Raw genomic sequence first — 25,571 nt, 5'->3', positions numbered from 1 at the left:
GGGGAGGGAGTCCTGGAGGCTGCTTATTGGGCTGGGCTGACAGGCAGCGTCTGCCCGCGGCGCTGGGACCCTGCCTGGGGTTGCTCAGCTCTCCCTGGTGCAGCTTGCCCGTGCAGCTATTGTCAGCAGCACTGACTCTGAGGCTGGCGTTGGGCAATCCTTGCCTGGCCTTTTGTTTCCCTGGGAAGACACTTTTTTAATCTAATGATATCTTTCTCAATGCCTAACGATGCTCGTGCAACGTGCCGCCGGGGGCATTTTATCCTCTGCTCCCCCTCCTCCTCTTCCCCTCCCCAGTGCACACGTAGGGGCCTGCCAAGCCATGCCTTGCATTTTAAATCTCTTCTCTGGGACTTGCAAGGAAAGAAAGAAAGAACAGTTGAGCACTGGAGCTTCTCCCAGTGCCACTTCTCCTGAAGGAAGGGGGGAATTCAGAAGCTGGTTTGTCGCTCTCCATCGCGTGTCCCTCTTGGCAGGTGAAGGCTCTTTTAGGGCCCTTTTAGGGCCACATCAGAACAACCCAAATGTCTTGTTGTTAAAATACAATGCAAGGCTTCTGGCAGTGCCCAGTGTTGCTCCCTTCCTCCAGTCTCTGTCATCTGTAGCAGCTGTTACCTGAACTCAGCACAAAAAGACTTTTCTCAGGATGCACAACCATCCCTCTGTTGGGAACTTTGTGAGCACAAGGACATGGGCTTTAACAACATTAACCCCCAAAAACCACTAGTGAACATATTAATTGTTGCACCCTTCAGCTAGAGGTATCAAATGTTTTGCTGATTTCATTCTGACTTGAGCTCCATGACTTTGGTCAATGCCCAGGGGTGAAATTTTCAAATCCCTGTCTTGATCCCAGCCTGTGAGTCTCCTTGGTCTGAAACACCTTTGCATGGCAAATATAAGCAAGATGAAAAACTATGATAATGCAATTAACTCCTTCATATTTTAAATCCAAAGTGAGTTAGCACATTGAAGTATGAAGAATTAAAACAGGGTTGAGTTAAATTGCATAGCAAAGACATCCCCTGTTAGTAAATATTTCAGAAAATCTGGGAATCTGGCCATGCACATGATTTGTGATTGTGTTGGGGAAAGAAATATTATTTCCCAAACATGTTTAGACCCATGGCTGGCATTCTGCACACTTTGCTACGTTACTTGCAACTCTTTAAATAAGAAATTTACTTGTGTTTCCAGCTGTATTTCTGCACTTCATCCAACAGCTCATTTCCTTCCCTCAGCTCTCCAGAGCTCCCTTCCCGTGCAGTGCAGTAGCTGGGAGCCAGCAACAGGGGATGGTGCTGCACCCCAGGGACTGACCAGAGACCAAGTTCTCTGAAATGGCTTTTCCCATACAGAACATAAAAACCATGAGAAAGAAGGAATTATTATCCCATTCCCCCAGCTGCTCAAAAATGTCCCTTGGCTACATGTGTTTGGAGGGAGAAAGAACCCCTGGCATCAGTGGCATTTGAATTGGATTTCATTTTTTAAATCATTGCTTGGAAGGAAGGTAATGAAACCCTAATTTTAGACACTATTAATGGTTGGCAGATGTTGTGAAACCTCTTGGTGTTCAGGGAACACTAAAACAAGCATTTTTCTGTTTAAAGAAGTCTCATGTATGTTTCTTAGTGGGTAAAACATGGGAATGTGTAACCTAACAGAACCCTGGGAACAAACTGAACCACTTCAAACAGCCCACACCGTGATGGACAAAACCTTAACCAAAGATGTGCAGTCAAAACAATGTTCAAGCAAACCCCATTCCTTCAACATATTAATATCTCAAGTTTGGAGCATCACTCAGGGGCAACTGAGGTGTTTCAGACTGTACTACAGACAGCTACAGTCATACAGCAACAACCCCACCACCACCTCTGGAAGTGCAAGGGCTATGCCAAGATGACAAAAGGCAGGAAAATCAGATTTACTGGAGGAACCTCCTGTTCACCTGTCACTGAAGTATTCACCATTCAGCATTGCCTTCTATTCTAAATTAGGTCCTGAGCTTCAGGGAAGGATGGGGAAGGATTGGGAAGTGCTGGAATCATCCACACAGCTGGGGACCTGGGAAGGTGAGAGGGAAAACATCAAACTTCCACTGGCCAGGTTGGAGAGACACAACATTCTGATGCTGAGTAAAAGGAAAAAAAAAAAACAAACAAACAAAAGAATAAAAAAAAATGTAAAAATTGGTGCAACAATCCTCATTCTACAGTTCTGGGGTAAAAGCAAAAAGCCAACTCCTAGATTTCAATTTCCATGTAGCAAACACTTCAAAGATGTTTTTATTTATGGCTAGTTCTGCCTCCCTCATAAAACCAGAGATTCTTCTGACTTTAATAGCCAGGACTAGACCCTTGGTTTCTTTTTAATTTCACAATAAAATCAGCTCCCTGCAGCCTGACAGTGAAATCCTCCTGAGAGGGCTAAAATGGGCACTCCTGCCTTTCTTCAGCAGGTGCAGCTCCTGAATCAATGTCTAAAGCTCCACAAAATACCCTTAAAATTTGGAATAAAAAGTGAGATGTTGCTATCACTCCAACCTGAGGACTGTCCCCACTAGAAGAACCAGGCATTTATCTTACTCTGCCATTTGAGGAGAATCTGAAACACAAAGAAACTCAGTGGGCAGTCAATCAATTCCCCCTGGCCCCCTCTTAAAAAAATCCAAAAAACCCACAATAAATCACAAAACCCAAACAACAAACCATCCCACCACCTTATGGAAATAAAAAAAAGACACATAAACCATCTTGGAGATACAGGAGATTTTTTTTTTTTTTCCCTGTTGGGTGTCTCTAGTTTTGAGCATTGAATTGGAGGACACATCCCAGTTGGTCACCCCTGTACTGTAGCAGAAACTGCCAAACAGTTTATTCTCTGGTGACAGTAACCCAGGGAACAAATCTATGATGACACTGGTACATGCATTCATGAACTTTGTGGCCTTGTAGGTCACTGGACAAATCTCTCTAAACTGAACTGTTGACAGTTCTTTGCAGGGTTCCCCACAGGAAACAGAAGGTTAATTGACCATTCTTTCAAACCATGAAATGCTTTTGAAAATGTTAGTTTTAAGTCTCATAGCCCTAAAATCTGATGAAGCGGCGTGGCTGGAGTGGGGTGTCTTCTAATTACTGAAATTAAGAATTTTGGTTGTGGAAGGTAGAGAAATGGTTTAATTAGATTTCTGTGCCATGTCAATGGGGAACAACTCTCCTCTCAGTTGGGATGTTGTTTAGAGCAGAGATGCTGAGGTAGCAGGGCACCTACTGGAATAACAGCACTGACTACTTCTTGATTATGGTAATTTGCTGATGGCCTTATTAAGAGAAGGGATCTTAAACTTTTCAGAAACTTGGAAAAATTCACAGATGCTTATCTCTGCTCCCATGGGATGTCTCCCAGACCTGAAAGGAATGATCACAGAGCTGGTTTCTGCAGAATGCTTCCACCTGTAGAGTTATAGTCATGCAAATACTTGGATCTTGAGAACAAGAAATCCCAGAAAACACCCAACCTCCTGGAGCAACCAGGAGGAAAGCAGCTTTGCTCTTTTGAGGTATGATACATGAGCAAGACCAGTCATGTATTCACCCAAGACTCACAGAAGCTGGGAAGGAAATGGAAATCAACTGTTCTGTCCCAGATTATGGAAGTCATTTCTCATGCTGCAGTTGGGCTTTACACATTTAGAGTGTTGTCCTGACAGCCCCTGGTGCTATTGTTTGAGATTAAATGTGTTGGTGTTTATGCTGAAAAATACTGCACAAATAGTAACCAAGAAAAAAAAAAAATGCTAATTCTCCAGAAACCTTGGAGTACTCCACATCAGTATTTTTAGCCATGGTTAATAAACTTCATGCAGTCAAGAAGATCTGAGTTCTGCAGAATTTTAGATTCCAAACTAGACTCTGGCCTTTCTCCAGCTGTTGCCTTGCCACTGCATTTCTGTCAGAAATACCAGTTTAGATACTGCCAGACTGTCACCTTCAGCTGCTGCCCATCTCTGGGCAGCTCCTGGGCCAACTGAGTTCCACTCTGCCCAGGTCAGACCTTGCTGGGAGGCAAGGTGGACCCAGCCTGGGCTCTCTCTGGTGCTACCCAGTTCTGCCCCAGGGCTCCATCACTGGGTGAAGCAACTTTGTCTTTCAAGGACTGAAGATTCAGCTGTGCCTCCAACCCAGGCAATGAGTGGTCCCTCAGAGGTGAATTTCCCCAAGTACTGATGTGAACATTCATTGTTTCTGCACCAAAAAAAGTTGTATATTTAGCCAAAGCTGAAAGCAGGTAGCTGGAAAGCTTTTCTTCTAAAAGAAAAGGGGTAAATTATAAACAGTCAGGCTTTGTGTGTCCTAGTGGGTCTGGTTTTCTGGTTCTGCCAGCTCTTAAAGCCAATATAAAACCAGCTCTTTCTGTGCTGTTTCTGTTACAGGGGCACTTGGAAGCTCCATTTTTCCAGGCACTCTGCAAACACACATTAGTGAGATGGTTTCAGCCTCAAAAGGAATTTCATATGAAATGCAGTTGTGTTTCATATTTTAGAAAAATTCTAAGAGACATATAAGTACCATGAGAACAGTTGAGATAAGCAGAGCAGCCATCTCCAGCTCATTTTTTTTCTAAACTTCAGAGCTATTCAATACCACTGCATTCTATAAACTGGATCTTAACCCACAGAAAAAATTCAGTTGGGATACCAGCTTCTCCTTCTGCTGTGAGCCCAGGTGCACTGCAGTGGATCACACAATATGATGGATTTTTTCCCAAATTATTAACAACTTTACCTAAAACTCAGTGGGCAGGTGAGATGGCAGTTTTCACAGCTATGCAGGGCAGCAAGATCATCTCCATGAGGATGATGATTAATTTTTTACAGGCCAGGCTACCAGCACTTCACAACCAGCAAAACAACGTTGTCCCTGCTGAAGAGAGAGCAGCAGGCAGGAGTTTTAGTAATGAGGACAGTGATAGAAGCTGCCCAACTCCTTATGAAGGAATCACCATATGTTTGCTGCCTAAAGAGGCAAAAACAAAACAGCAACAAGAAAAAATAAAAACAAAACCTGCCAGAAAAGCAGCGATTTCCTTAGAAAGTAAAAATGGGATCCTAGAGGGAGTCAAAAGCAGGTTTCCCTTTGCTTGGGATACAGATTGTGAAAGTTTTCCACAGTAAAGGCATCTGGAAATGTAGTTTTTTTCTGAGCAAGCCAGGCACTAGGACCTCCAGTGTGTGCTGCTTACCTTAGCTGTGAGGAAGGGCTTTTTGTCCGTTACATCCATGCATGTAATCAGTGATTGTGCCTTTTGTCCAGCTCAGATTCACCATCTGCATGCTCCCAAGTGGCCAGACAAGGGCTCAAACCCCATCCCGATGGGATTAATCTGCAATTTCACACCAAATGATTTTTAAGTATCATTTGTTACGATACAGTATTCAAAAAATAAGAAGGGAAACCCCAACGGTCAGATGCTTTCGCCTGGGAAGAACAGGAGGAAGGCTGCAAAGTTTCCTGTGTTTTAAAATGGGGTGCAGGGAATGCAGTGGCACACGAGTTTCATTCAGATAGGAATGCCAGTGCCTCAGGAAAAGAACCTGCAGGCAACTGAAATAGCTGCTTTTTTTCTTTCTGAGGGAAAGAATTCAAACCCAAACGTGGAATCCGTGCCCTGGCAGGGGGATGGAGTGGAACCTCCTCCCCATCTCGTGCAGGGACTGGGAATTTGCATGCTGAGGTTGCAGTTTAAAGTGTAAATAGAATATTTCACTTTTGTGCTGAGAGGAATAGAGGGATGAATTGTAAAGGCACTGGGTAAATAAAGGAGGAGCTAAAGAATCCACTCTTTCACATAAAACAAAGCTGGCTTGAAGTGTGCAAGGAAATTATTCCCTTTTAAGCAGCACTAACTGCTTTTAGGAGCAGCCCATTCCCCTAACAGAGGGCACTGAGCTTCATTCCCACCATTATTTTCCCCACACATTTTAGAAACTCAGCTGAAAAAGGATGAAAAATAAAATCTGAAAATATTCCAGGCGAGGAGCTAGAAGATAGGGGGTCAGGACACACTGATGTCCTTTTGCCAAAAAAAAAAAAGAGTGATAAGCAAACATGAAGCTGCTTCTCAGCCACCCTCGGTTCAACACAGAAACATGAAGTGAGGGAAATATTTTGATTTTACAACCTGACTGGATGGAAGATGGAACACACACAGAGTCTTCTCAGAGTTCTTATAAATATCTAGTTTTGAGTGGTCCTCACCTCCCCCCCTTTTTTTTAAAAAAAAAAAACAAACTTACCTTCCAAAGCACATTTCAGAGCAGAAAAAATAAAACAAAATTGTTTTATGATGGTAGCAAAATGAATCCAGTTCAACATCCACAAGAAACTACAGTTTAAATGACATTCAGTAGAAATTTGAGCTAGTTTTAGGAAAAACTCACACACAAGGAAGCCAAGTCCTTTACAGAGCAAATCCTTCTTTTGTCTCTGTTTTTTTATCACATTATTTGCTACAAACTAGCTACTCAAAGACAGGAAAACTTAACTGCTGAATATCATATTTTTTATAAAAAGCTGCATGTAATCTTACATGTTGCAAAAATAAACTACATAGCAATTAGATCAATAGACATGCTTACTACAATTTTTTCTCTCTGTAAAAATTACTTCAGTTGTGTCAGGAGAATTTGCCCTATTCCTTCCTTTAGACAAGACTATCACCTAAAACAACCATTGGCCATGATTTTTGTATTCTCTTGTTTTAAATCACATAAAAGAACCCAGCTGATGTATGTTAGAAAACAAATACACACCAATATTCCTGTTCACACTTGTTTCATGCTGTTCTCTCAGGCAGCATAATGTCTCCAGAGTAACATTAATTGGGTGAGAAAACACCTAAAAAAGGGCAAAATTGGTTATAGTCCATCCCTATGAACTCAGCCATCAGTTTGAAGTTTACCTGCACTGAAACTGCTGATGTAACACAGAAAAGTGATAGAATTTCTGAAAATACACAGGGAAGTGTCAGAAAGGAACAAATAAACAGTAAACAAAGTAAGAATAACACAAACATGGACAGTGGCTCCTAAGGCCAGCTGCTAACTGAGGAAACTCTGCTTTAGAATCTGTTGGGTAATTTTTAACAGCCTTTCAGCTGGTAACTGGCAGACTCCACCACCTGCTCTGCCTAACAACCACAAACACCCCAGCCTCCAAATATTCCTCTGTGTGTTTCCCAAGGAGCACCAGAGCATTTGAGGTTGGAAGTGAACCTCCAGAGGTCTCTGCTCCAAAAACCCTGCTCCAAAAGCAGGGCCAAAGCAGATTTGCCCCCAGCTCTGCTCAGTCAAATGCTGATTATCCCCATCCTCCTGGATTATTCACCATCCTCCTGTGTCCCACTGCAATGCTGGGCTCCCCTCCCTGTGAAAATTGCCTTCGTAATGTTTGACTTGGACCTTTCCTTGTTGCAACCTGTACTCTTCCAAGCGTTTGGAGAACTAAGCTCTTGATCCCTCTGCATTTCAGTTTAAGCTCCCCTAGTGAGCAAGCCGGGTATAAACCACCCTTGCACTCCTTACCTGTTATAATCTGGGTTTGCAAACCACCTGAGGAAAAACGAAGCTCTGCCCTGAATGCATTGCCAGGAGGAAAGCACTCAGGCAAAAAGACCTCACACAACGGCTCCAACAGAATCCAAAAAAGTCTGAAAGAAACAGCACATTTCATCTCTATTCCTCCTGCAAGTATGAAGCTACAGGAACACAACTAATAATCAGTTTTTAAAAGTGCTTTTTAAGTTACAGGATATCTAACAACTGTAAATTGACCTTGCAATAAGGTACAAAATGGCACAAGACGTTAGTGCAATTAAGGAAACACCTGCAGCTGTGCAAACTCCATGCCTTAAGCTCTAGCAGTACCCTGATTTTTTTCTTTTCTTCTGCTTTTTGTTTCTCCAGATGTGCCTGGTATAGGCCTCGATGCTGAGAAGTATTGATTACTCTCCATTTCTATTGCCAGTAATTAACAGAGAGAGGTTTGATGCTCATCAAAGCGAACAGATTCTCATTACGAGCAGAGAAAAGCTCTCTCCTGTCTTCACATTTCATTCCCTCTATACCATGCAGTTAACTGTCAAGGAAAGCAGAAGGAAATCAATTTTTCATGAGATCATCTCGTGTTTTCATTCTGCAAGTCTATTTTAAGTATTTCCACACTTTACACGGAGCCCAAATGACCTGGTTTCATCACCACTTTCAAACTGCTTCTACACACAGGATGCCTTTCCTGGCAAGTAAAGCTGGCACCCGTTTTGCTGATGGGTTTATAAGAAGAAAACTGGGGTCTCAAGAAAAAAAACCAGCAAGTTTCAGGGGGTGGACCTGGGGTTTGACCTTGGTCCAACTATTTCCCTCCCATCCCCCTGGCAGAGGGAGGTGACAGCGCACCAACCTCGCACCTTTCCGGGCAGCTTCACTGAGGGCTGAAAAACCCTCTGGTGACGGGAGCAGCAGCACTGTGTGGGTCAGAATCAAGTCTTTCATTTCCTATTAGTTTTGGGGTTTTTTTTTAGGTATTAACTGAAGTAAATAAGCCTGCCCGCACCTCCCAGGCACCCTGAGGCCAGGTCCCCAGCCCCTCACCCTCAGTGCCCGGGGCTGCTCCGGGCCCTTCCCGCGCTTCAGGGCGAGGAGCGCTTCCCCTCAGCCCCTGCCCCCCAGCAACCAAAGCCCCTCCTGGGATGGAGCCTCACGGACCGAGCCCTCCCCGCTCCCTGCCCTCGGGGAGCCCTCAGGGAGCCCTCGGGGACCACCAGGGCCGGGCCGCTTCCCTCAGCAGCAGCGGGACGGGCAGCGCTACTCCCGGGGTCTGCCCGCCGCCCTTCCCGCCTCTCCTGTGGAGGCTGCCGGCAGCTCCCGGGCTCCTTCCCGCGGAGGGGCCGGGCTGGAGGCCGCTCCCAGGCACGGCGGGACCGGCGGCGGGGAAAGAGAACGGGCGGGGAGAGGCGGCCCCGGGCGCTGCCTCCCCTCCCCTCCCCACCCCTTCCCGCTACCGAGCGGGGTCCGCGGGTACCGGCGCAAAGTCCCTTCCCCTCCACCTCCTCCCAATTTATCCCGTCCCGCGGGTGCCCTGGGTGGGTCTCCTTCTGCTTTCTGTAAAGTTACGAGAAGTTTTGGGGATTTTTTTTTTTTATTTTGTTTTGTCGGGGTTTCGTTGGTTTGGGATTGTTTTTTTGTTTGTTTGTTTGTTTTTGTTGTTTTTTTGTGGTGCCTTTTTTTTTCTTTTTTTTCTTTTTTTTTTTTCTCTTTTTTTTTTTTTTCTTTTTTTTTCTCTCTCTTTTTTTTTTTTTCCTCTTTTCTTTGTTTTTTTTTTTTTTTTTTTTTTTAATTCCCCTGCCCAGCCCCTTTCCCCCGCCCCATAGCAGGGTCCCCCGGGGGCGGGAGCTGGAGGGGAGGGGGTTTTTCTTTGGGGCGGGGGTGACGCCGGGAAACGCAGCGCATCCCCCGGCCCTGCCCCGGCCCTGACCCTGCGGGCGGCCGCGGCCGCGCATGCTCGGGGCTGGACAGCTCCGGAGAGGGAAATTTAAACCGGGCTGGAGCCCGGCCCCGCCGCCGGCTCCGTCCCCCTCAGGGCCAGCTCCAGCTCCAGCTCCCCCCCCGGGCCCGGCACGGCCCCTCCTCAGAGGGAGACCCCGCCGCGCTTGGGCCGCAGCCGCGGAGCTCCGGCCGGGCCCCCCCCCTGAGCCCCCCCGGCCCCGCCAGGTTTGTGGAAGGAGAACCCAGCGCTGGGTGCGGGGTGGAGGGGTGCGGGGAATCCTCTTTGGCTGCGGGCTGAGCGCCGGGAAGGACTCGGGCAGAGCTCGGGCAGGGGGGTTCTGCTCCCCCCCGGAGCCCCCGGCAGCGCCCGGAGCTCTGCCCGCTGCTCCCTGGTGCTCCGCGGGTGCTTTTTGGGGAGCTGCAGGGAAGCCCCGAGACGGGAGCGACTCCGGGAGCTGCCCCGCCGTCCATCCCCCCGCACATCCCCTTCCACCGGGGGCAATGTGCCCGCTCTCTGCTTTTTTATTTTTCCTCCCCACCCCATAAAACATTTTACAGCCCTTCTTAGCCCAAATCAAAGCAGTGCCCCTGGAGGGGAAGGGCAGGGTGTAGATCGGGGTTGGTTTTCCCTCGGCCCGGGTGTTTTTGGGGTGGTTCTGCAGCCGGGGCCGCTGCTGAAGTGCTGGATAGCTACTGGGGCCTGACCGCCGCCTCCTCTGCTCTTCCCAGGAGATGATAGAGAGCCAGATCCCGGCCAGAATGTCAGGAATCCTTACGAATTCAGGGCAAAGCCACCACCCGCCACAGGAGTACAGGTGAGGCATTTATCCCTTTCAAAAAAAAAAAAAACCAAAAAAAACCACCCCAAAAAATACTCACTGCACTCTCACAGCCTGCTAACTGGGGTTTGTTTTCTTGTTATTTCCTAAAAATAAATCCCTTAGCATCTCGAAAGCCTTTCTTTTCCTTAAAAACAACAACAAACAAACCAACCCAAAAGTTAACTGCATTATTTCTCTCAGTTTCATCTCTAAGCTGCTGATCAGTTGCTATGCATTGCTTACCTAGAAACTTTCCTGTTTAAATGATGTTTGATGTCTCAAAGCCATGGGTTGACTCTCTAGTAAACTCTCTCCTGTACTGTATGAGTGTTGCCAGAAAAGGGTATTCTTGCTAAATAATACTCATGTAAAAGTTCCTTTTCAGATCACATTTTGTATTGTTATGAAGCAGTCAGAGAGAGGTTAAATCAAGCGTGAGAGGCACTAGAGGAGCTTTTCGTTAAAACAAGTATTTCTGTAGTGCCCCAGAGCACTGACTTTTGTCAGAGATCTTCTAATATCAGTGGGGACAAACCTGGATTTGCCAACAGCCTTGGGTAATTTACCTGTGGTTTATAAAAGCATTGTTAGGAGTCACAGGACAGTTCTGCATGAATTACAGTGCTCTGGGTTAACTTAGGTTACATCTTGTCACATGATGCAAAGTCCCAAGAAATAGCAGAACACGATCCAGTTCCCACAATAAAAGAAAAAAAAAAAAATTATCTGTATTCTGGTTTTAAAATGAGGAGTAAGAGATTATGACCTTGCTCCCAGCCTGGGGGTGTTTTCCCCCATTTCTGTGGGTAGAAGTGGCCAGTGTAGGTACTCCTGGCTCACCCTCCTCTGTTCAAAATGCAGACACTGCACTGCAGCCTCTTGCAGCTCAACAAGTGATTTGTTATACTCTGAACAACTGGGGGAAAAGGTCTGTGGGACTCTGTTTTGCTGTTTATTAAAGCCCTGTTTGCTCCAGGCGTTTTTGTTGGCTGTGTAAATATTTGTAAAGAAATTATTCAGTATTTAAGGGAGGGTGTGCATGAGAGAGGCTTCTGGGGACCTCTGAGTCTGTATCTTCAGTGCCCTGAAGAACACAGCACCTTAACAAAGACCTTTTTAATGCAGAGAACTATTCTTTGACTCATGGCTGCAGAAAACCACTCTTTTGGGGGGAGGAAGACAGGATTTTTCTGGCTGCCTGTAAAGGAATTGTGAGAATTTCTTCCTTTATTCAGAAGTCAGCTGCATTTAAAAGCTAATTTCAATTCTCTGTAAAACATTTTTGGACTCAAAGATCCCTCTTCTCCACAGTTTTTTAACACACTTGCAATTTCTCTAACACAGCTATAAACTGAATTATTTGACCTCCTTTAATAGTGGCAAATTCTGATAAAGATGCATAAAATCTGAACTGCACCATAAATGCAGAGCAGTATTTGTCCTACTTCATGAGAAAACACTTTGGATTATGTAAAAGAAAATCTTTTAGACTGAATGATTTTAAGAAAAGAATAGACCTGTCAAATTCTATCAGCTCTGTTTACTCTCCTGCTGTCACCACAGTCCAAGACTGGAACCCAGAGTCCTGAGTTCTCCATGGGGGAGCATCAAGGCTCCACAAAATGGGGAATGGCCTCCAATTAGTGAGTGGGAGGCTGGGGCTGTGCTGAGAATACTCTTCTGTCTCACTTGGAATCTTTCAATGGGACAGTTGGACTTGCAGGAGACCAAGGAAGCTTTTCCTGTGAGTGTCAGGGAGGAAACACCAAAAAGGGAGAGAGGGAGGGAGAGGCTGGGTGTGTAAGCAGGGAGCAGATCAGCAAACACCAAGAAGTCTTCATGCAGCTGATGCTTACAGTTTGAAATGATGGGAGTTTTCTCTTTTTTTTTTTTTTTTTTCTTTTTATGGTTGAGAAAAAAAAAAAAATCCCTGATTTTAGCAGAGCTCTGAATTCTGGAGATCCAAAGCACCTGCAGTAAATTTGATGTAGCACAGAGTGATGAGGATTAGGCTGTTATGCAAAGCCCAGGGACTATTTGCACCATGGAAAAATGATTTTAGACAACTATCTCCTCCACTGATGCAGCTGGGGGGTATAAAACATCCTCCTCTCCAGGAATGATTAAGGGCCACCATATCTTCCCTGATGCCAGTGGCTCTATGGCACTGTCAGTGCAAAATAAAGCTTCATGTTAGCAAATCCCAAAGGAAATACTCCCAACCTTCAATATTTTTATCATTGTCACAGGGGCAAATATTTCCACTGAGTTCATTTTACATTTCAGGGGACAAAAGCAGAGAATTGTAACACAGGGGGGTTTTTTTTTTAGCCCTTAACACTGTATTCTTGTGAATGATAATTAATAATCTATCATGCTGACTCAGTGTAAATATTTTGATGCTGAAATCAAAGCAATAGCCAGACTCCAAGTTTCCTTTGCCATGGTGGCTACTTCAGCACAAAGCTGTGTAAATTCCAGCAGCCCATTCCAAGGCTGCTCCATCAGTGCAGAGCTCCTGTGGGCTTGGAGAAACAAAGCTCATGGAAATCTGGGGTCTTTTAAGCAATATTCTTAACTGAAAGCTGCAATCTGTCTTCTTGCAGTCTAATTTAATGTACATAACCAGTGCAAGAGGAGATCAAAGAGGATTTCAGTTTGAAACAGATATATTTTTGATCAAAATTTGTTATTCAGTCATTAATTATTCAGTGTATTAGTAGGCTATATCCTCCTTCACCCCATCTTCATTGTCCCTCTGATTCTTAAAAAAATCAGTCTATATTCATTATCTCATCAGATTAATTTTTTTGCTATAATTACTTCATGCTAGCAGAGTTTAGCTTAAAATTGGATGAAGAAACAAGGACAAATAAACCAGTACCCACTGTATTCCAGGTATTCTGGACATGGCTGCATTACAGAGGTGAAGGGTATGAGAGGTCTGTCCCCTGATGGCACCCAGGACATCTTTCCTCTCACATCTGGTGTTGCACTTGGGTTTCTGGAGAGCAAACTCCAGCTCAGGACTCCTGAGCATCCCCACTGGGGATGGGTGGGTGGGAGTTTGCTTGAAGGCAAAATTTCTGCAGACAAAAGGTTACAAATGCATAACTAACAAAACTGTAATTGTTCCTGAAGAAAATGTCAGTGCCCATTGCCTTGACACCCTGTGCCTGACAGGGACTCAGATAATGACTCCATGTGTTGGAGGAATTTCATCACAGGAGTTGCTTCATCCTTTCAAAAAAAAAAAAATGTGAGAAACCTCCTAGGAATCAGTCAAACTCAGGCCAGTGTGGATTCATTTAAGTGGATTAGCTCAGCTGTTTCCTGTGCAGTTCCTGAAATGTGCTCTTCTGGAGTAATAAAAAATTGTGGCCCTTGCTCCTTAAAAATCTCTTGAAGACAGAGGCAGGGATGGGCAGGACTGGTTTGTACTGGAGGCTCACAGGCTCCTCTGCCTCCAGTGCAAACACAAGGGGGTTCCTGTCATGCCTCGTGGGCAGTGCTTGACTTCCCCTCCAAAACATGGAAGTTGGAAAGGAATTGGGAGTTTTTCAGCATTCCTGGGAGACCATAGGTTCTCAGGGTACCTTGCTCCTGTTTCACCCATTTCCAAAAATCCCTGCATGTGGAAAGCAGAAATGCTGCATGGGGGCAGCAGCAAGTGATGCCCCTGAGAGGGATTCTTACAACAGTGCAAAACAAGGGGTATTTTATATAAAACAAAAGTGTATTTTATATTCCCTTTGCACTGGAGTAAATGAGTACAGAAGATCCCAGGCAAGCAAACCAGTTCAGTGCTCATAAACAGCAGCTGAAGCAACATTAAAGAAAAAAAAAAAATCCCTTCCCAGATAGATAATGCTCCTGGTTTTAACAGAAAACACTCCTGTAGGGCCAGGTACTTCAATGTATTTTTACATGGAGGAGGAGCTTGTTTTGACATCAGTCACAGGTCTGGGTTTTGTCATTTTTTTAAAGAAATTGCAGAGTCAGATACTGGCTGCATTTGGCAAATCTGCCCCTCAGGATGGTTCTGTGAGGAAAGCTGAGCAGGGAGTGAGGCTGGGAGCTGCTGACTTCCTCTTGGGCTTAGGCACATCATGTAGGTCACTTGTAATGCAGTTTCCCTTCATCCCATAGCAAAATGATGTAATGAGGGTTGTGAAACTTGGAGCTGAAAGGTATAAAAGTCTCCAGAAGCACACCTCTCTTAGTGCAGAAGGTTTCTGGAGAATAATCTTCTCTTCTGAACCATGGTGTAGGAAAAGGAGAACAGCAAGACCTGACAGGGTAATCATGTTATTTGCTTTTCCCTCACTCGTTTTGATTCCTGTAATCCAAAGTTTCATCAGCTGTAGCTGAGGAGGGACTTTCTGGTTGTCCCTGGGAAGCTGCCTGGTTTCTGTTCTTATTTCCAGCAAGTCCTCAGAGAGCTTAAGGAAGGGAGGAGAAAGGTGAGCTGGTGGTTTGGGGCTGGGTGCCTTCAAGAGGCAAAGAGGAACCAGACAGAGGACCTGGTGAAGAGGCAGAGAGGAGAGAGGTGGGAGTGGGAAAGAACCAAGAGCAAAGTCCCTGGAGTGGTGGGAGAAGAGGTGCAGGGGAGGGAGGAAGAGAGCAGAGGGGTGAGGAGCTTTCCTTGGGTGGTTTTAGGAACCACTGTGGCTGTTTGCAGGGCACTAGGTAAGCCCAGACAATAGAAACAGTTTCTCATCCCTTCAAAAAGAGTTTTTCTTGTGACTCTGCCTGTTTGATTCTCACTCACACCAGACAAAACACTGCAAGCTGCTTGCTCCTGCTTGCTGAACAGTTGTAGGGCTTCAGCACAGGCAGAAAGCTGAGGTGTCAGAGCTGGCAGTGGTGACAGAAATTGTTCACTGGGTGAGAGACCAATCTGTGGTGGAAGCTGAACATGCCAAGGGCACCTGCAACCTTTTGGTCTGACTTTTGTGCAGAACAGTGGGGTTTGGGACAAGCTGCAGCACTGGACTGACCCTGCAGCATCCATCACCTTCAGGTCTCAGCTTCCAGAGCAGAGTCCTCAAGGTGGGAATAGTGCATGGAAACAAGTGGCTCTGCACACTAAATCCTAACCCCAAGCACAGAGTTATTGGCCAAACTATCTGGAGATCAAGTACCTTAAGGTGTGCTCATCATTCCCCAGCTGGCCTTTAGCCTTAAATTTTTTTTTGGCAGACTGTTCTCTGATGCTGTTGAAGAGTTGTCCTCCCAGCCTCCAGGGACACACTCACCACACCAGAGGATTGGTAAATGGAGAAGCAGACAGCTCACCTTGGCAGTGGTTTTTGTGCTGAGGAACCACCTGAGATCCAGCTCCTTGGAAGCTTGGGCAGCAATGCTGGAGCAGAAAGCAAAACACCCCCAGCATCACAGGGAATTTTGACTACCCCAGGTGCCCATCTAGGACAGCAACACCTAGGGAGAAAAAGGCATTTTCCTGCAGAGGCTTGAAAGGAGAAGGATAAAACCAGAGTTGCAAAATTCCACCACACCCTTAAAAATAACATCATGTTTGCAACACATCTGGTGTGAGTGTAACCTTTCCTTCTGAGGTGTTGGGTGGCTCAGGAGCAGACAGCCAGCCCTGGGCAGTGTGCAGCTGGGGACATTTTCAGTAGGGTGCATTAATTACAGGGTATCACTATTTATCTCATTTACATGCACTGAAAGGAAATGGCTGCTTTTACCACAGTGCCCCATTGTGCCAGGGGCTCTGAACACCCAGCTCCAGGCAGGAGCTCTGATTCCTCAAATTTGCTTCAAACCTGAGAGGGAAAAGGTGCTTGGAGGGGAACAGAATCCAAGCAGTGAGAGAATGACCTCAGGTGTTTGGAGCTGACCTGATTTTTCAGCTCAGAAAGATTGCACCCTGTGAGATGAAAATGCCAGGTATTACTGGGCACTGCTCACTTCCCAGAGACTGTTAGGTCAGCATTTTTTCACTAAAAGTAGGAGACACCTTGAGCCTGTCTCCTGTGAGATAAGCAGTGATTATTCTGCAGAAAATACCTGGGCACTTAGATCTATCTATCTATATATACACTATATATATATATATATACACACACAATATATATATATATACACACAATATATATATATATATAGAGAGAGAGAGAAAATACCTGGGCACTTAGATATAGATATATATATACAATATATATATATAGAGAGAGAGAAAATACCTGGGCACTTAGATACATATATAGATATATATACAATATATATATATAGAGAGAAAATACCTGGGCACTTAGATATAGATATAGATATACAATATATATATATAGAGAGAAAATACCTGGGCACTTAGATATAGATATAGATATACAATATATATATATAGAGAGAAAATACCTGGGCACTCAGAACAACAAGGCAGGGCAGCAGTGGCCATGCCTGAGGCAGATTCACCTTCTTTGCAGGACATGAAATTTCAGCATTGGTTTTGAAGACAGCCTGGAGAATAATCCTTAACTGTGAAGTATTTTCTTCTGGTTAAATATACTTTTTTTCCCCTGCATCACCAATGCTGCTGCCTGTCACACAGGACAGCTGTCTCAGCACCCTCACAGGGAAGAATTCCATAGAACCATAAGAAGTGAGGGGTTGGAAGGGACATCAAAAGCTGATGGAGTCCAGAGCAGGGTGACCTGCAGGAGGTCACACAGGGACACCTCCAGGTGGGCTTTGGGTGTCTCCAGGCAAGGAGACTCCCAAACCCCCCTGGGCAGCCTGGGCCAGAGCCCTGTCACCTCACAGTGACAAAATTCTTCCTGATATTTAAGGAAGAATATAGGAATAGATAAGAATATATATTATTATATAAGAATATAACCTCTGCTCCAGTTTATAACCATTGCCCCTCATCCTATAGCTTGTCACCCCTGAGATTTCCTCCAAACATCTCCCCTAAATCCCTCCAGACCCATTCCCCTCACCCCCATCCCTCCAGCCCCTTCTCCCAAGTCCTTCCCCAGCTCCAGGATCTGGAAGGTGCTTTAAGGTCTCCCCGGAGCCCCGTTTTCCAAGAAAAGCTGGAGGCAGGGAGGCTGCTGAGCTGCTGGGAGGGAGGTGTGGGGTCAGGGGGTGTCTGGAGGGGCTGACAGGCAGCGTGTGTGCTGGGTGCTGACCCCAGAGCCCCCCTGACCCCCGGGGGTGTTGGAGGAGGTGACTTGTCTGGGAGGGCTGGCAGGACCCGGGGTGCCAGATGGCATCTGGATGTCTGCTGTGTGGTGGCTGTCATGCAGGCAGATTAATGTGAAGTTTGGGGGAAAAAAAAAAAAAAAAAGAAGAGGAGGAAAGGAAAGGGAAGAGGGGAGGAGGGAAGGGGGGGGAAAGAAACAATTAAGCAGGAATCCCCAAAACAATGGGGGCCACGTGCCACTGGGCAGTCGTTGGCCACACAATGGGGTCTCGGCTTCCCCTTGAATGGGCCCAACTGTTGCAGGGGACATGAGCCTGCCCAGTTTTCAAATCATTTCATTCCCCTGTTTACTTCCAACCCAGCCAATCTGCAGCCCAGCAGAGCTGTCACCTGATCGTCCTTTTTATGGATTTAACCCCCAGGCCTCACAAAATCACTGAAGAGCTGTAACCATGGCAATGCTAATTATTGCTCTATAACTACAGTAGGGAAAAGAAAAGAGGGCAGACTGGGAGGGAGAGCTGGAGATGGGTTTTTTGGCCAGGATTTGAGCTTTTGGCTCTTGGTCGTGTGTTGGTTTGGTTTTGCTTTGGTTTTTTTCCTTCTCCTCAAAAATCTTTTTGCAAACAAATAAAGTGTAGTCTGCTTGCAAGATCTCCCAGATAATAGTTTAAGGAACTGTGATATGTGTTTCTGGGAATCCTGAATAGTGGAGCTGAAAGCTCCTGGGCTGCCAGGCACTAGAGGTCTGCCTGGGTCTTTTCTGCTGATTTAGAATTGTGTAAAAAAGAAAAGATGCTTCAGCAAGAGGCCAGATTGCTGTAAGGTTTCTGCATTGTCACTTGGCAGCAAACACACATCAGCACCACACAGCTGATTTGGCCACTGCCAGGAGAGAGCACTTGAAAGCCTTTGTTTTGCAAGCAAAATCAACCCCATCCAACTAAACTTGGTTCTACCAAAAGGAAAAGGTGCTTCCCCAGACCTGGATCCCTTTGGGTTTACCCTGGGCATCTAATGATAACTTCCTGACATCTTGTAATCCCTGCTTTATCCAGGACTTCTGTAAGAAAAGCATCTTAGCCCTTCCCTTGCAGCAATTCTGTCACTGAATTTAATGGAAGTTTTGACCTCACAGGAACTTCTGAGTGCTGTAAATATATTCCAATGTTTCACTTTTTTTTTTTTTTTTTTTACCACACACTCTATCAGAAGAGAATAAATCAGGTAGGAGCATGCAGAATCTGTCAAAAAAGCAGATTTAAACCACTGTACATATTGCTCAAGTCACCAGCTTTGAATTCTGAGCCTTTTCCATGCCAAAAACTGCCTGAAAAGTTGTTTCCTATGCTTCCTGGTTCTTTGTTAAGTATCAATAACTTCATAAACCTGAATGGAGGAGATCCCCAGTTCATGCTCTAAGGTTTTCTTTATGCAGAAGCTCTCAGCTGAGCTGTCCCCACCAAGAGGATGCAGTGGCAGGGAAATTCCTCACCAGGATTCCCTGCTCCTTGAGGATCGAGCACAGATTTCTGACTGATGTGAAAACAAATCAGCTTTGGTTTCATTTCTGGGCAGTTTCTCTTCCCCATTCCCACACCTCCTTTCCCTGCAAACACCACACAAGAAGTTTGCTGACCCAAAAGGTTTCAGATGGGGGGAGGCTGAGGTGATGAGGTAAAGGGCAGCAGGAACCAGCACTGAAACCAGAGGCCACCCCTGAATTCTGCAGAGGGAATTCCATCCTGACACCTTTTCCCTGCTGCCCTAGGGGAGCTCTGGCATCCCACTCCTTTCCCATTTCACCAGGGGACAGTGCAGCAGCATCCCTGCTAACCTTTTGTCCTGTTTTGCAGACTCTTAGCTTCTGACCCCTCCCAGCTGAGGGAAGATGACCTCCCCAGTGACTTGCAGTCCTTGTCATGGCTGACATCTGTTGATGTCCCTCGGCTGCAGCAGATGGCCAGTGGGAGAATGGATTTCAGCCTTGGTGCCCAGAGCACGATGCTCCAGCAGACAGGTGAACTGTTAGGAGTTAAATAACTGCTCTTTAAACAGCACAGCCTGCTGCTGCCTTTCTCCCCCTTCCTTCCCCACCCCCAGAACAGCTTTTCTATCAGTGGATTCCTTTTAAGTTTCATTTCACTTCCTGACAGAAGACCTGGAGCCTCTTGTCTTCTGCTCTTGCTGGGCAGGAGGCAGAGATCTGAGCATCCCACTGCCTCTTCTGCTCCAGGTAGTGCTGGTGCCCTGCTGTGTGAACTTGGGCCAAGGCATTTAAAGCCTTGCACTTCAGAGGTTTTTAACAGCCCTGAAGTTAGGTAATTAGTCTTTCTCATTTGTTTCAACACTGATAAAATTAAGAGCATCTCATTTGCCCCACACCTCTTTGCTTCACACAGCCTCACAGTGTGTGTTCACCCAAGGGCTTTCTTGAACATCCTTTAGGTAACACACTTGAGCTGTTCTGCTGAGAGCTCAGGGCATCCTCCTGCTTGCTGTAGAGCACAGGCAGTGCTGGATATATTGGGGCTTTTTTAATTTTAATTTTTTTTTTTTTTTCCTTTTGTAAGATGCTGTGGCTGTAACCAGGCTGTGGACTGTTGCACAGCTGTCATCTTTCATTCCCTGCATAACAACTTTTAGAAGCAGCTGATGTCATCTTTGCCAATTGTGAAATGCTCTGGGTTCTTTGGGGATGGGAAGGCACTGAGAGGTGTGATTATCCACTCCAGAGCTTAGCTGCCTTCAAGGGTGTCTATTAAGAACAAATGCCAGCTCTCATTTCTGAAGGGGCCTTTCAGGAGAACATTCATTGCCTTTGCTTTCTCCAAAACAGGTCCCATGGCAAGCAGCATGCACTCCTCAGGAGCCCCTGGAGCCATGATTCATGTCCAGGCCAGCCTGCCACAGGGCATCCTGGGCCTGAATTCCATTTCAACACACGGAGCAAACGTAAGGCTCAGGGGCTCATTATTGCAACACTGCTTAGGAAAAGGTGCTGGTCATTTGGGGACTGCCATGCCTGTTGTCTCTCTCTCAGCAGATGAGCCCGTATGCCGTGGGTGGGCAGCCATCTCCTGGCTTACAAACACAGCAGCAGCTCTTCCCTCTGCCTCACTCACAGCAGGTGTTTGCCCTAGCACAGAACACACAGCAGGTACTGGTATTTCCCTGTGGTCTGGGTCTTGAAGCACCTTCCAAAATCCTATCTAGAGCTGTTATAAAAGAAAAGCAAGAAAATAGCCCTAAACCTACCCGCCCGTGGACATTTTGCATCCAACACTTTCCTTCTTTTCCTTCTGCACACAGTGTCACCCAGCAGCAATCTACAACACATCCTATGGGTCCCAGCCCCACTATCCTCAGCCACGCCTGGCTCCTCACTCTGCCCAAGAGCTGCACCCAAAGCATTATCCCAAACCCATCTACTCCTACAGGTGAGTAGGGAGCAGGGCAGCTCAGTGTGTTGGGACAACATTGTTGGTTCCTTTCAAATCAAAATCCCATCATCTGGCCCAGGAATCATAGAATCATAGAATGGGCTGGGTTGGAAGGGACCTGAGAGCTCATCAAGTCCAACCCTTGCTCCACTCCCCCCGTGGTTCCCAGCCCATGGCACTGAGTGCCACATCCAGGCTCTTTGGAAATATCTCCAGGGATGGAGAATCCACCCCTTCCCTGGGCAGCCCATTCCAATGCCTGATCACCCTCTCCAGAAAGAAATTCTTTCTAATGTCCAACCTAAACCTCCCCTGGCACAACTTGAGACCTCTTGTGCCCTCTTGTCTTGCTGAGAGTTGCCTGGGAAAAGAGCCCAACCCCCCCCTGGCTCCAACCTCCTTTCAGGGAGTTGGAGAGAGTGATGAGGTCTCCCCTGAGCCTCCTCTTCTCCAGCCTCAACACCCCCAGCTCCCTCAGCCTCTCCTCAGGAGCACTCTGGAAGCTGCCTCTGGGAGGTAGCAGGAATGGAGAAGCATTCCTGGGCAGTGGTGTGAAGATAGGGCAGCAGCAGGGAGAAGGAAAACCTGTAGGATCCCAGGGTGACTCCTGAGCACCTGAGAACGGTCTCCCCACCCGCATCCAGCTGTTGCTAAACCAGAAGGCAAATGTCACCCCTCCCTCAGCCAGCTGTTGCTGGGAGGGTTGTGATGGCCAAGCCCACCCCCTCTGCTGTCATTCCCTCTCTGTCTCTGCCCTGCAGCTGTTTGATTGCAATGGCTCTGAAGAACAGCAAAACAGGCAGCCTCCCGGTGAGCGAGATCTACAGCTTCATGAAGGAACACTTCCCCTACTTCAAGGTAAGGCAACACCTGCAGCTGGGAGCAACTCTCTGCTCAGGGTTTATTTCACTGCCCCCCTCCTGCCTCTTCCAGACAGCCCCGGATGGGTGGAAGAACTCTGTACGCCACAACCTCTCCCTCAACAAGTGCTTTGAGAAGGTGGAGAACAAACTGAGCGGCACCTCCCGCAAGGGCTGCCTCTGGGCTCTCAATCCTGCCAAGATCGACAAGATGGAGGAGGAGATGCAGAAGTGGAAGAGGAAGGACTTGGCTGCCATTCACAGGAGCATGGCTAACCCAGGTAGGGCCATCAGCACACCTCTGCTGCCAGCCAGGAGGGGAAATGGCTCCTGGGCCAGGAATGTGTGAAAGAAGTTAAGAAATTAAACAGAGCAGAGCTGGCTGGGGCTGAAACCCCCCTGCTCTGCTCTGAATTAAGTCCCTGGCTGTGTGGCAGGGTGACACCACAGCAGGAAGAGGCACCTGAGCTGACAGATATCTGGGGGGCCCTGAGTGCAAGCTTCCAAATGAATTCTTTTTCCCCTGTGCTAACCTATCCAAGGCCTCCTGAGGAGTTCTGCTGCCTCCAGTGTCAGTATTTATAGTGCCACCTTTTAATGCAGTTTTGCTACTTTGCAAAACTCTTCTTACTCACACTTCCCCCCTTCTTGTTTGCAAAGACACATTACTGAAGCTTTCAGAGCTCAATACTGTCAAAATCAACTGGAGGTTTTTGCTGCAAAACCACCAATTGATGATAAATTACATTCTGCTTTGCTTAAAAAGCAAAGTGCCAGGGGAAGCGTCGGGAGTCTCTCGTGTGACTCTTTGAGACACAAGCAGAGTTCAGAGCATCCCTGTCAGCAGGAGACCCACGGGGGGTGTTTGGTCCTGTGGCTGTGGGTCAGCTGCCTGCAGTGGGGGTTTCTTTGCTCTGGGGGACACTGGTGGGAACATCTCTTCAGCTCTACTGGGGGTCACCTAACACCCAGCCAAGGTTTGCCTCCTGAGCTGCACCTGCCGGGATGGGAGCACCAAAAACAGCGAAACACCCGGACAAAGGGGTTAAACTCTCTCTTTTCTTCCTTGGGCATGGGTGTGGCTGGTGCAGAGGAGCTGGACAAGCTGATCACAGACAGACCCGAGAGCTGCAGGCGGCCCAGCAAGCAGGCAGAGCCCGAGGCCTCCACCCTGAGCCACATGGCAGCCGCCCACGGCCGCGTCTCCGTCTCCCAGCTGCAGCCCCAGCCCATCATGACCCTCTCGCTGCAGTCCCTGCACCACCAGCTCCAGACCCAGGCTCGCATCACCCCCGACTCCCCAGCCCCTGCACAGACCCCTCCTCTCCACACCCTGCCTGACATGAGCCGCAGCCCCCTGCCCCACCACCCCCTGGGCCGCGCGCCGCCCGACTTCCCCAACGTGACAGCAGACATGAGCACTGAGGTGGATGCCCTCGACCCCAGCATCGTGGATTTTGCATTGCAAGGTAAGGGAGAAGGAAGGGGGGACAGGGGAGGGCAGGGTTTGTGTGATCAGGCAGCCACTGAACACGGAACCAGAGTGCTCAGGGGGGAAAGTTTAGATTGGGTATTTATTAGGAAAAATTTCTCCGCTGAAAGGATTGTCAAGCACCAAACAGGCTGCCCAGGGCAGGGGTGGAGTCACCATCCCTGGGGGTATCTGAAAGCCATGGAGAGGGGATGCTGAGGGACACAATTGAGGGGTGGCCTTGGCAGTGCAGAATTAATGGTTGGACTCCATGATCTTAAAGATCTTTTCCAACCCAGGCATGTTGTGGGGTGACCCCCCTGCCCAAAGCCTGGGCGGGTGGACGCGTTGCTGTGACCAGAATTTCATCTTTTTAAGGTAACATATGGGAGGACATGAAAGATGACAGCTTCAGCCTTGATACCCTGGGTGCCTTCAGCAACTCCCCACTCCACCTCTCAGACTGTGACCTGGGCACCCCTGGCCTCACCCCAGCCTCCAGTGGCAGTGACCACTCCTGCTCAGACCTGCAGGTCACTGGCCTTTACACCACCTACACCACCCTGGACAATGTTGCAGCAGCTCAGTACATGAACCCCCAGGGCAACAAACCCATTGCTCTGCTTTAAGTTTTGAACTGCTCCCAGGCTCCTCTGCCAAGCACCAAAATCCAACCTGAAAGCAATAAAAGCTGCTCCTCCCACAGACACTGGGAACGTGGTGCTGTTCACTGGGAGGCAGCTTGTGATGCCAAAATAAACCAAACTGTTCCAGGCAGAACCACTTTCACCCACAAGAAGACTGAGGAAGGGTCCATGGCATGGACACTGTGTCACAGGGCTGGGGAGGAGCTCTCAAGGAGGACCTGGAAAGCATCAGTCAGCAGAACTTTCACTTTTTTCACTAAGAAAAGTTCAGGTAAATCCATGGAATTGACACACTCACCTGGACATATCTATGGACCACACTGGACTGATCACCACCAACACAGAAGCCAACACAAGCCAAGAGGCTGGTCAGCACCAAGCTGGAGTCCAACATGGACCCTGTGTTATCTTTTTTTCTTTAAATTGCCAGATAATTATTGCCACTGAACAAAAACTACACGTAGTCTCTGGAGACACTTGCACCACCACCACTTTCCTGACATAACTACTGTTAATTTATTGTTATGAGATAGGAAAAAGGGAGGAAAAATGTTCAGAATTAAAAAATCAAACCCCTAGCAGACACCTGTTACAGCTAGGTTTAAGAACCAAGTCCTTGCCCCACCACAAAGGAAGCAATGCTACTGAATTATTGAACTGATCACTGGCTAGAAGATTGTAGAAATTATGCCTATTTTTAGCAATTTTTAAAAACATTATTAGCTTTGTTTATAGTCTTGTGTATTGTGCTTCTGTCCATTGTGCTAGGCAGTATTACTATTTGTAAATTTATTTATATTTATTGTTATGAAGAAAGAAGAAATTATGTGAACTGAGCACTGTTCAATTTTTAAATGCTGCAGTAACCTGTTTTACATCCACTAAATTATTCATAATCAAAAATGCAACAATTCTAATCACTGTTGTTACACTACATTTATTTTAAATAAGCACTTTTGATACTGTGAAACTTGGGCTTTTTAAAAAAACAAACTCAGAGACCAAATATTGTAAGGGTACCAGCCAGATTCCTGAAGTTTTCTTCCCTTGTTAACCAAGTAAAACTCACTCTAATGTAGTTTTTTTCTCCTAAATTTGCAAACCCTGTTTTATAATTGGTAACACTTTGCAAAAAAATGTGATGAAACTACTGAAAATGCAAAAAACCAAACTGTATGTGGGAACATTTAATCTACTGACACCTCTGTGCCCATGAAGTGATATTTATACCTTGAGTTCTGGCTGTCCCAGCCTGCCCGTGCCTGGTGCTCATGGGCTCCTCTCTTCCTCACTGCTCCTTCTACCAATGCCTGGAGGGTGCAGGATGCTGGAGCCACCTCAGTGCAGCACTTTCTTCCTTGAAAATTCCCACTGGGAGGATGAGGAGCTGGAAAATGGCCCTGCCTGTGCCTGCCCCAGCGCCAACCTCCACGGCCACCTCTTCCACGAGGACACGGTGCTCCACGTCCTAATTTATTGTTCAAGAACAGATGTGGTTAATGAACATTTGCTGTGTCTGACGTCGTCTACGGCGTCTTCATTTTTTTTAAAATAAATATTTCTTAGCACTAGGCCTGGCTGACTCTGGATGTGTTGCATTAGAAC

At 46.8% G+C, this 25,571-nt stretch overlaps 1 protein-coding gene across 1 annotated transcript; it reads left to right on the top strand.

Annotated features, from left to right (window-relative positions):
- The first annotated feature begins 10,203 nt into the window (after window positions 1-10,203).
- Window positions 10,204-25,512, top strand: FOXN4 (forkhead box N4). The gene is made up of 8 exons (XM_071763615.1): window positions 10,204-10,365; window positions 19,402-19,565; window positions 20,385-20,500; window positions 20,592-20,705; window positions 20,858-20,985; window positions 21,750-22,129; window positions 22,940-23,317; window positions 23,698-25,512. Exons 1-8 carry the CDS (start codon window positions 10,283-10,285, stop codon window positions 23,946-23,948), a joined length of 1,614 nt encoding a protein of 537 aa, XP_071619716.1. The 5' UTR covers window positions 10,204-10,282; the 3' UTR covers window positions 23,949-25,512.
- Window positions 25,513-25,571: the final 59 nt, after the last annotated feature.

Source organism: Heliangelus exortis, chromosome 19 (assembly GCF_036169615.1).
Source record: "Heliangelus exortis chromosome 19, bHelExo1.hap1, whole genome shotgun sequence".
Taxonomy (NCBI): domain Eukaryota; kingdom Metazoa; phylum Chordata; class Aves; order Apodiformes; family Trochilidae; genus Heliangelus; species Heliangelus exortis.
This window is presented reverse-complemented; position numbering and strand designations above follow the sequence as displayed.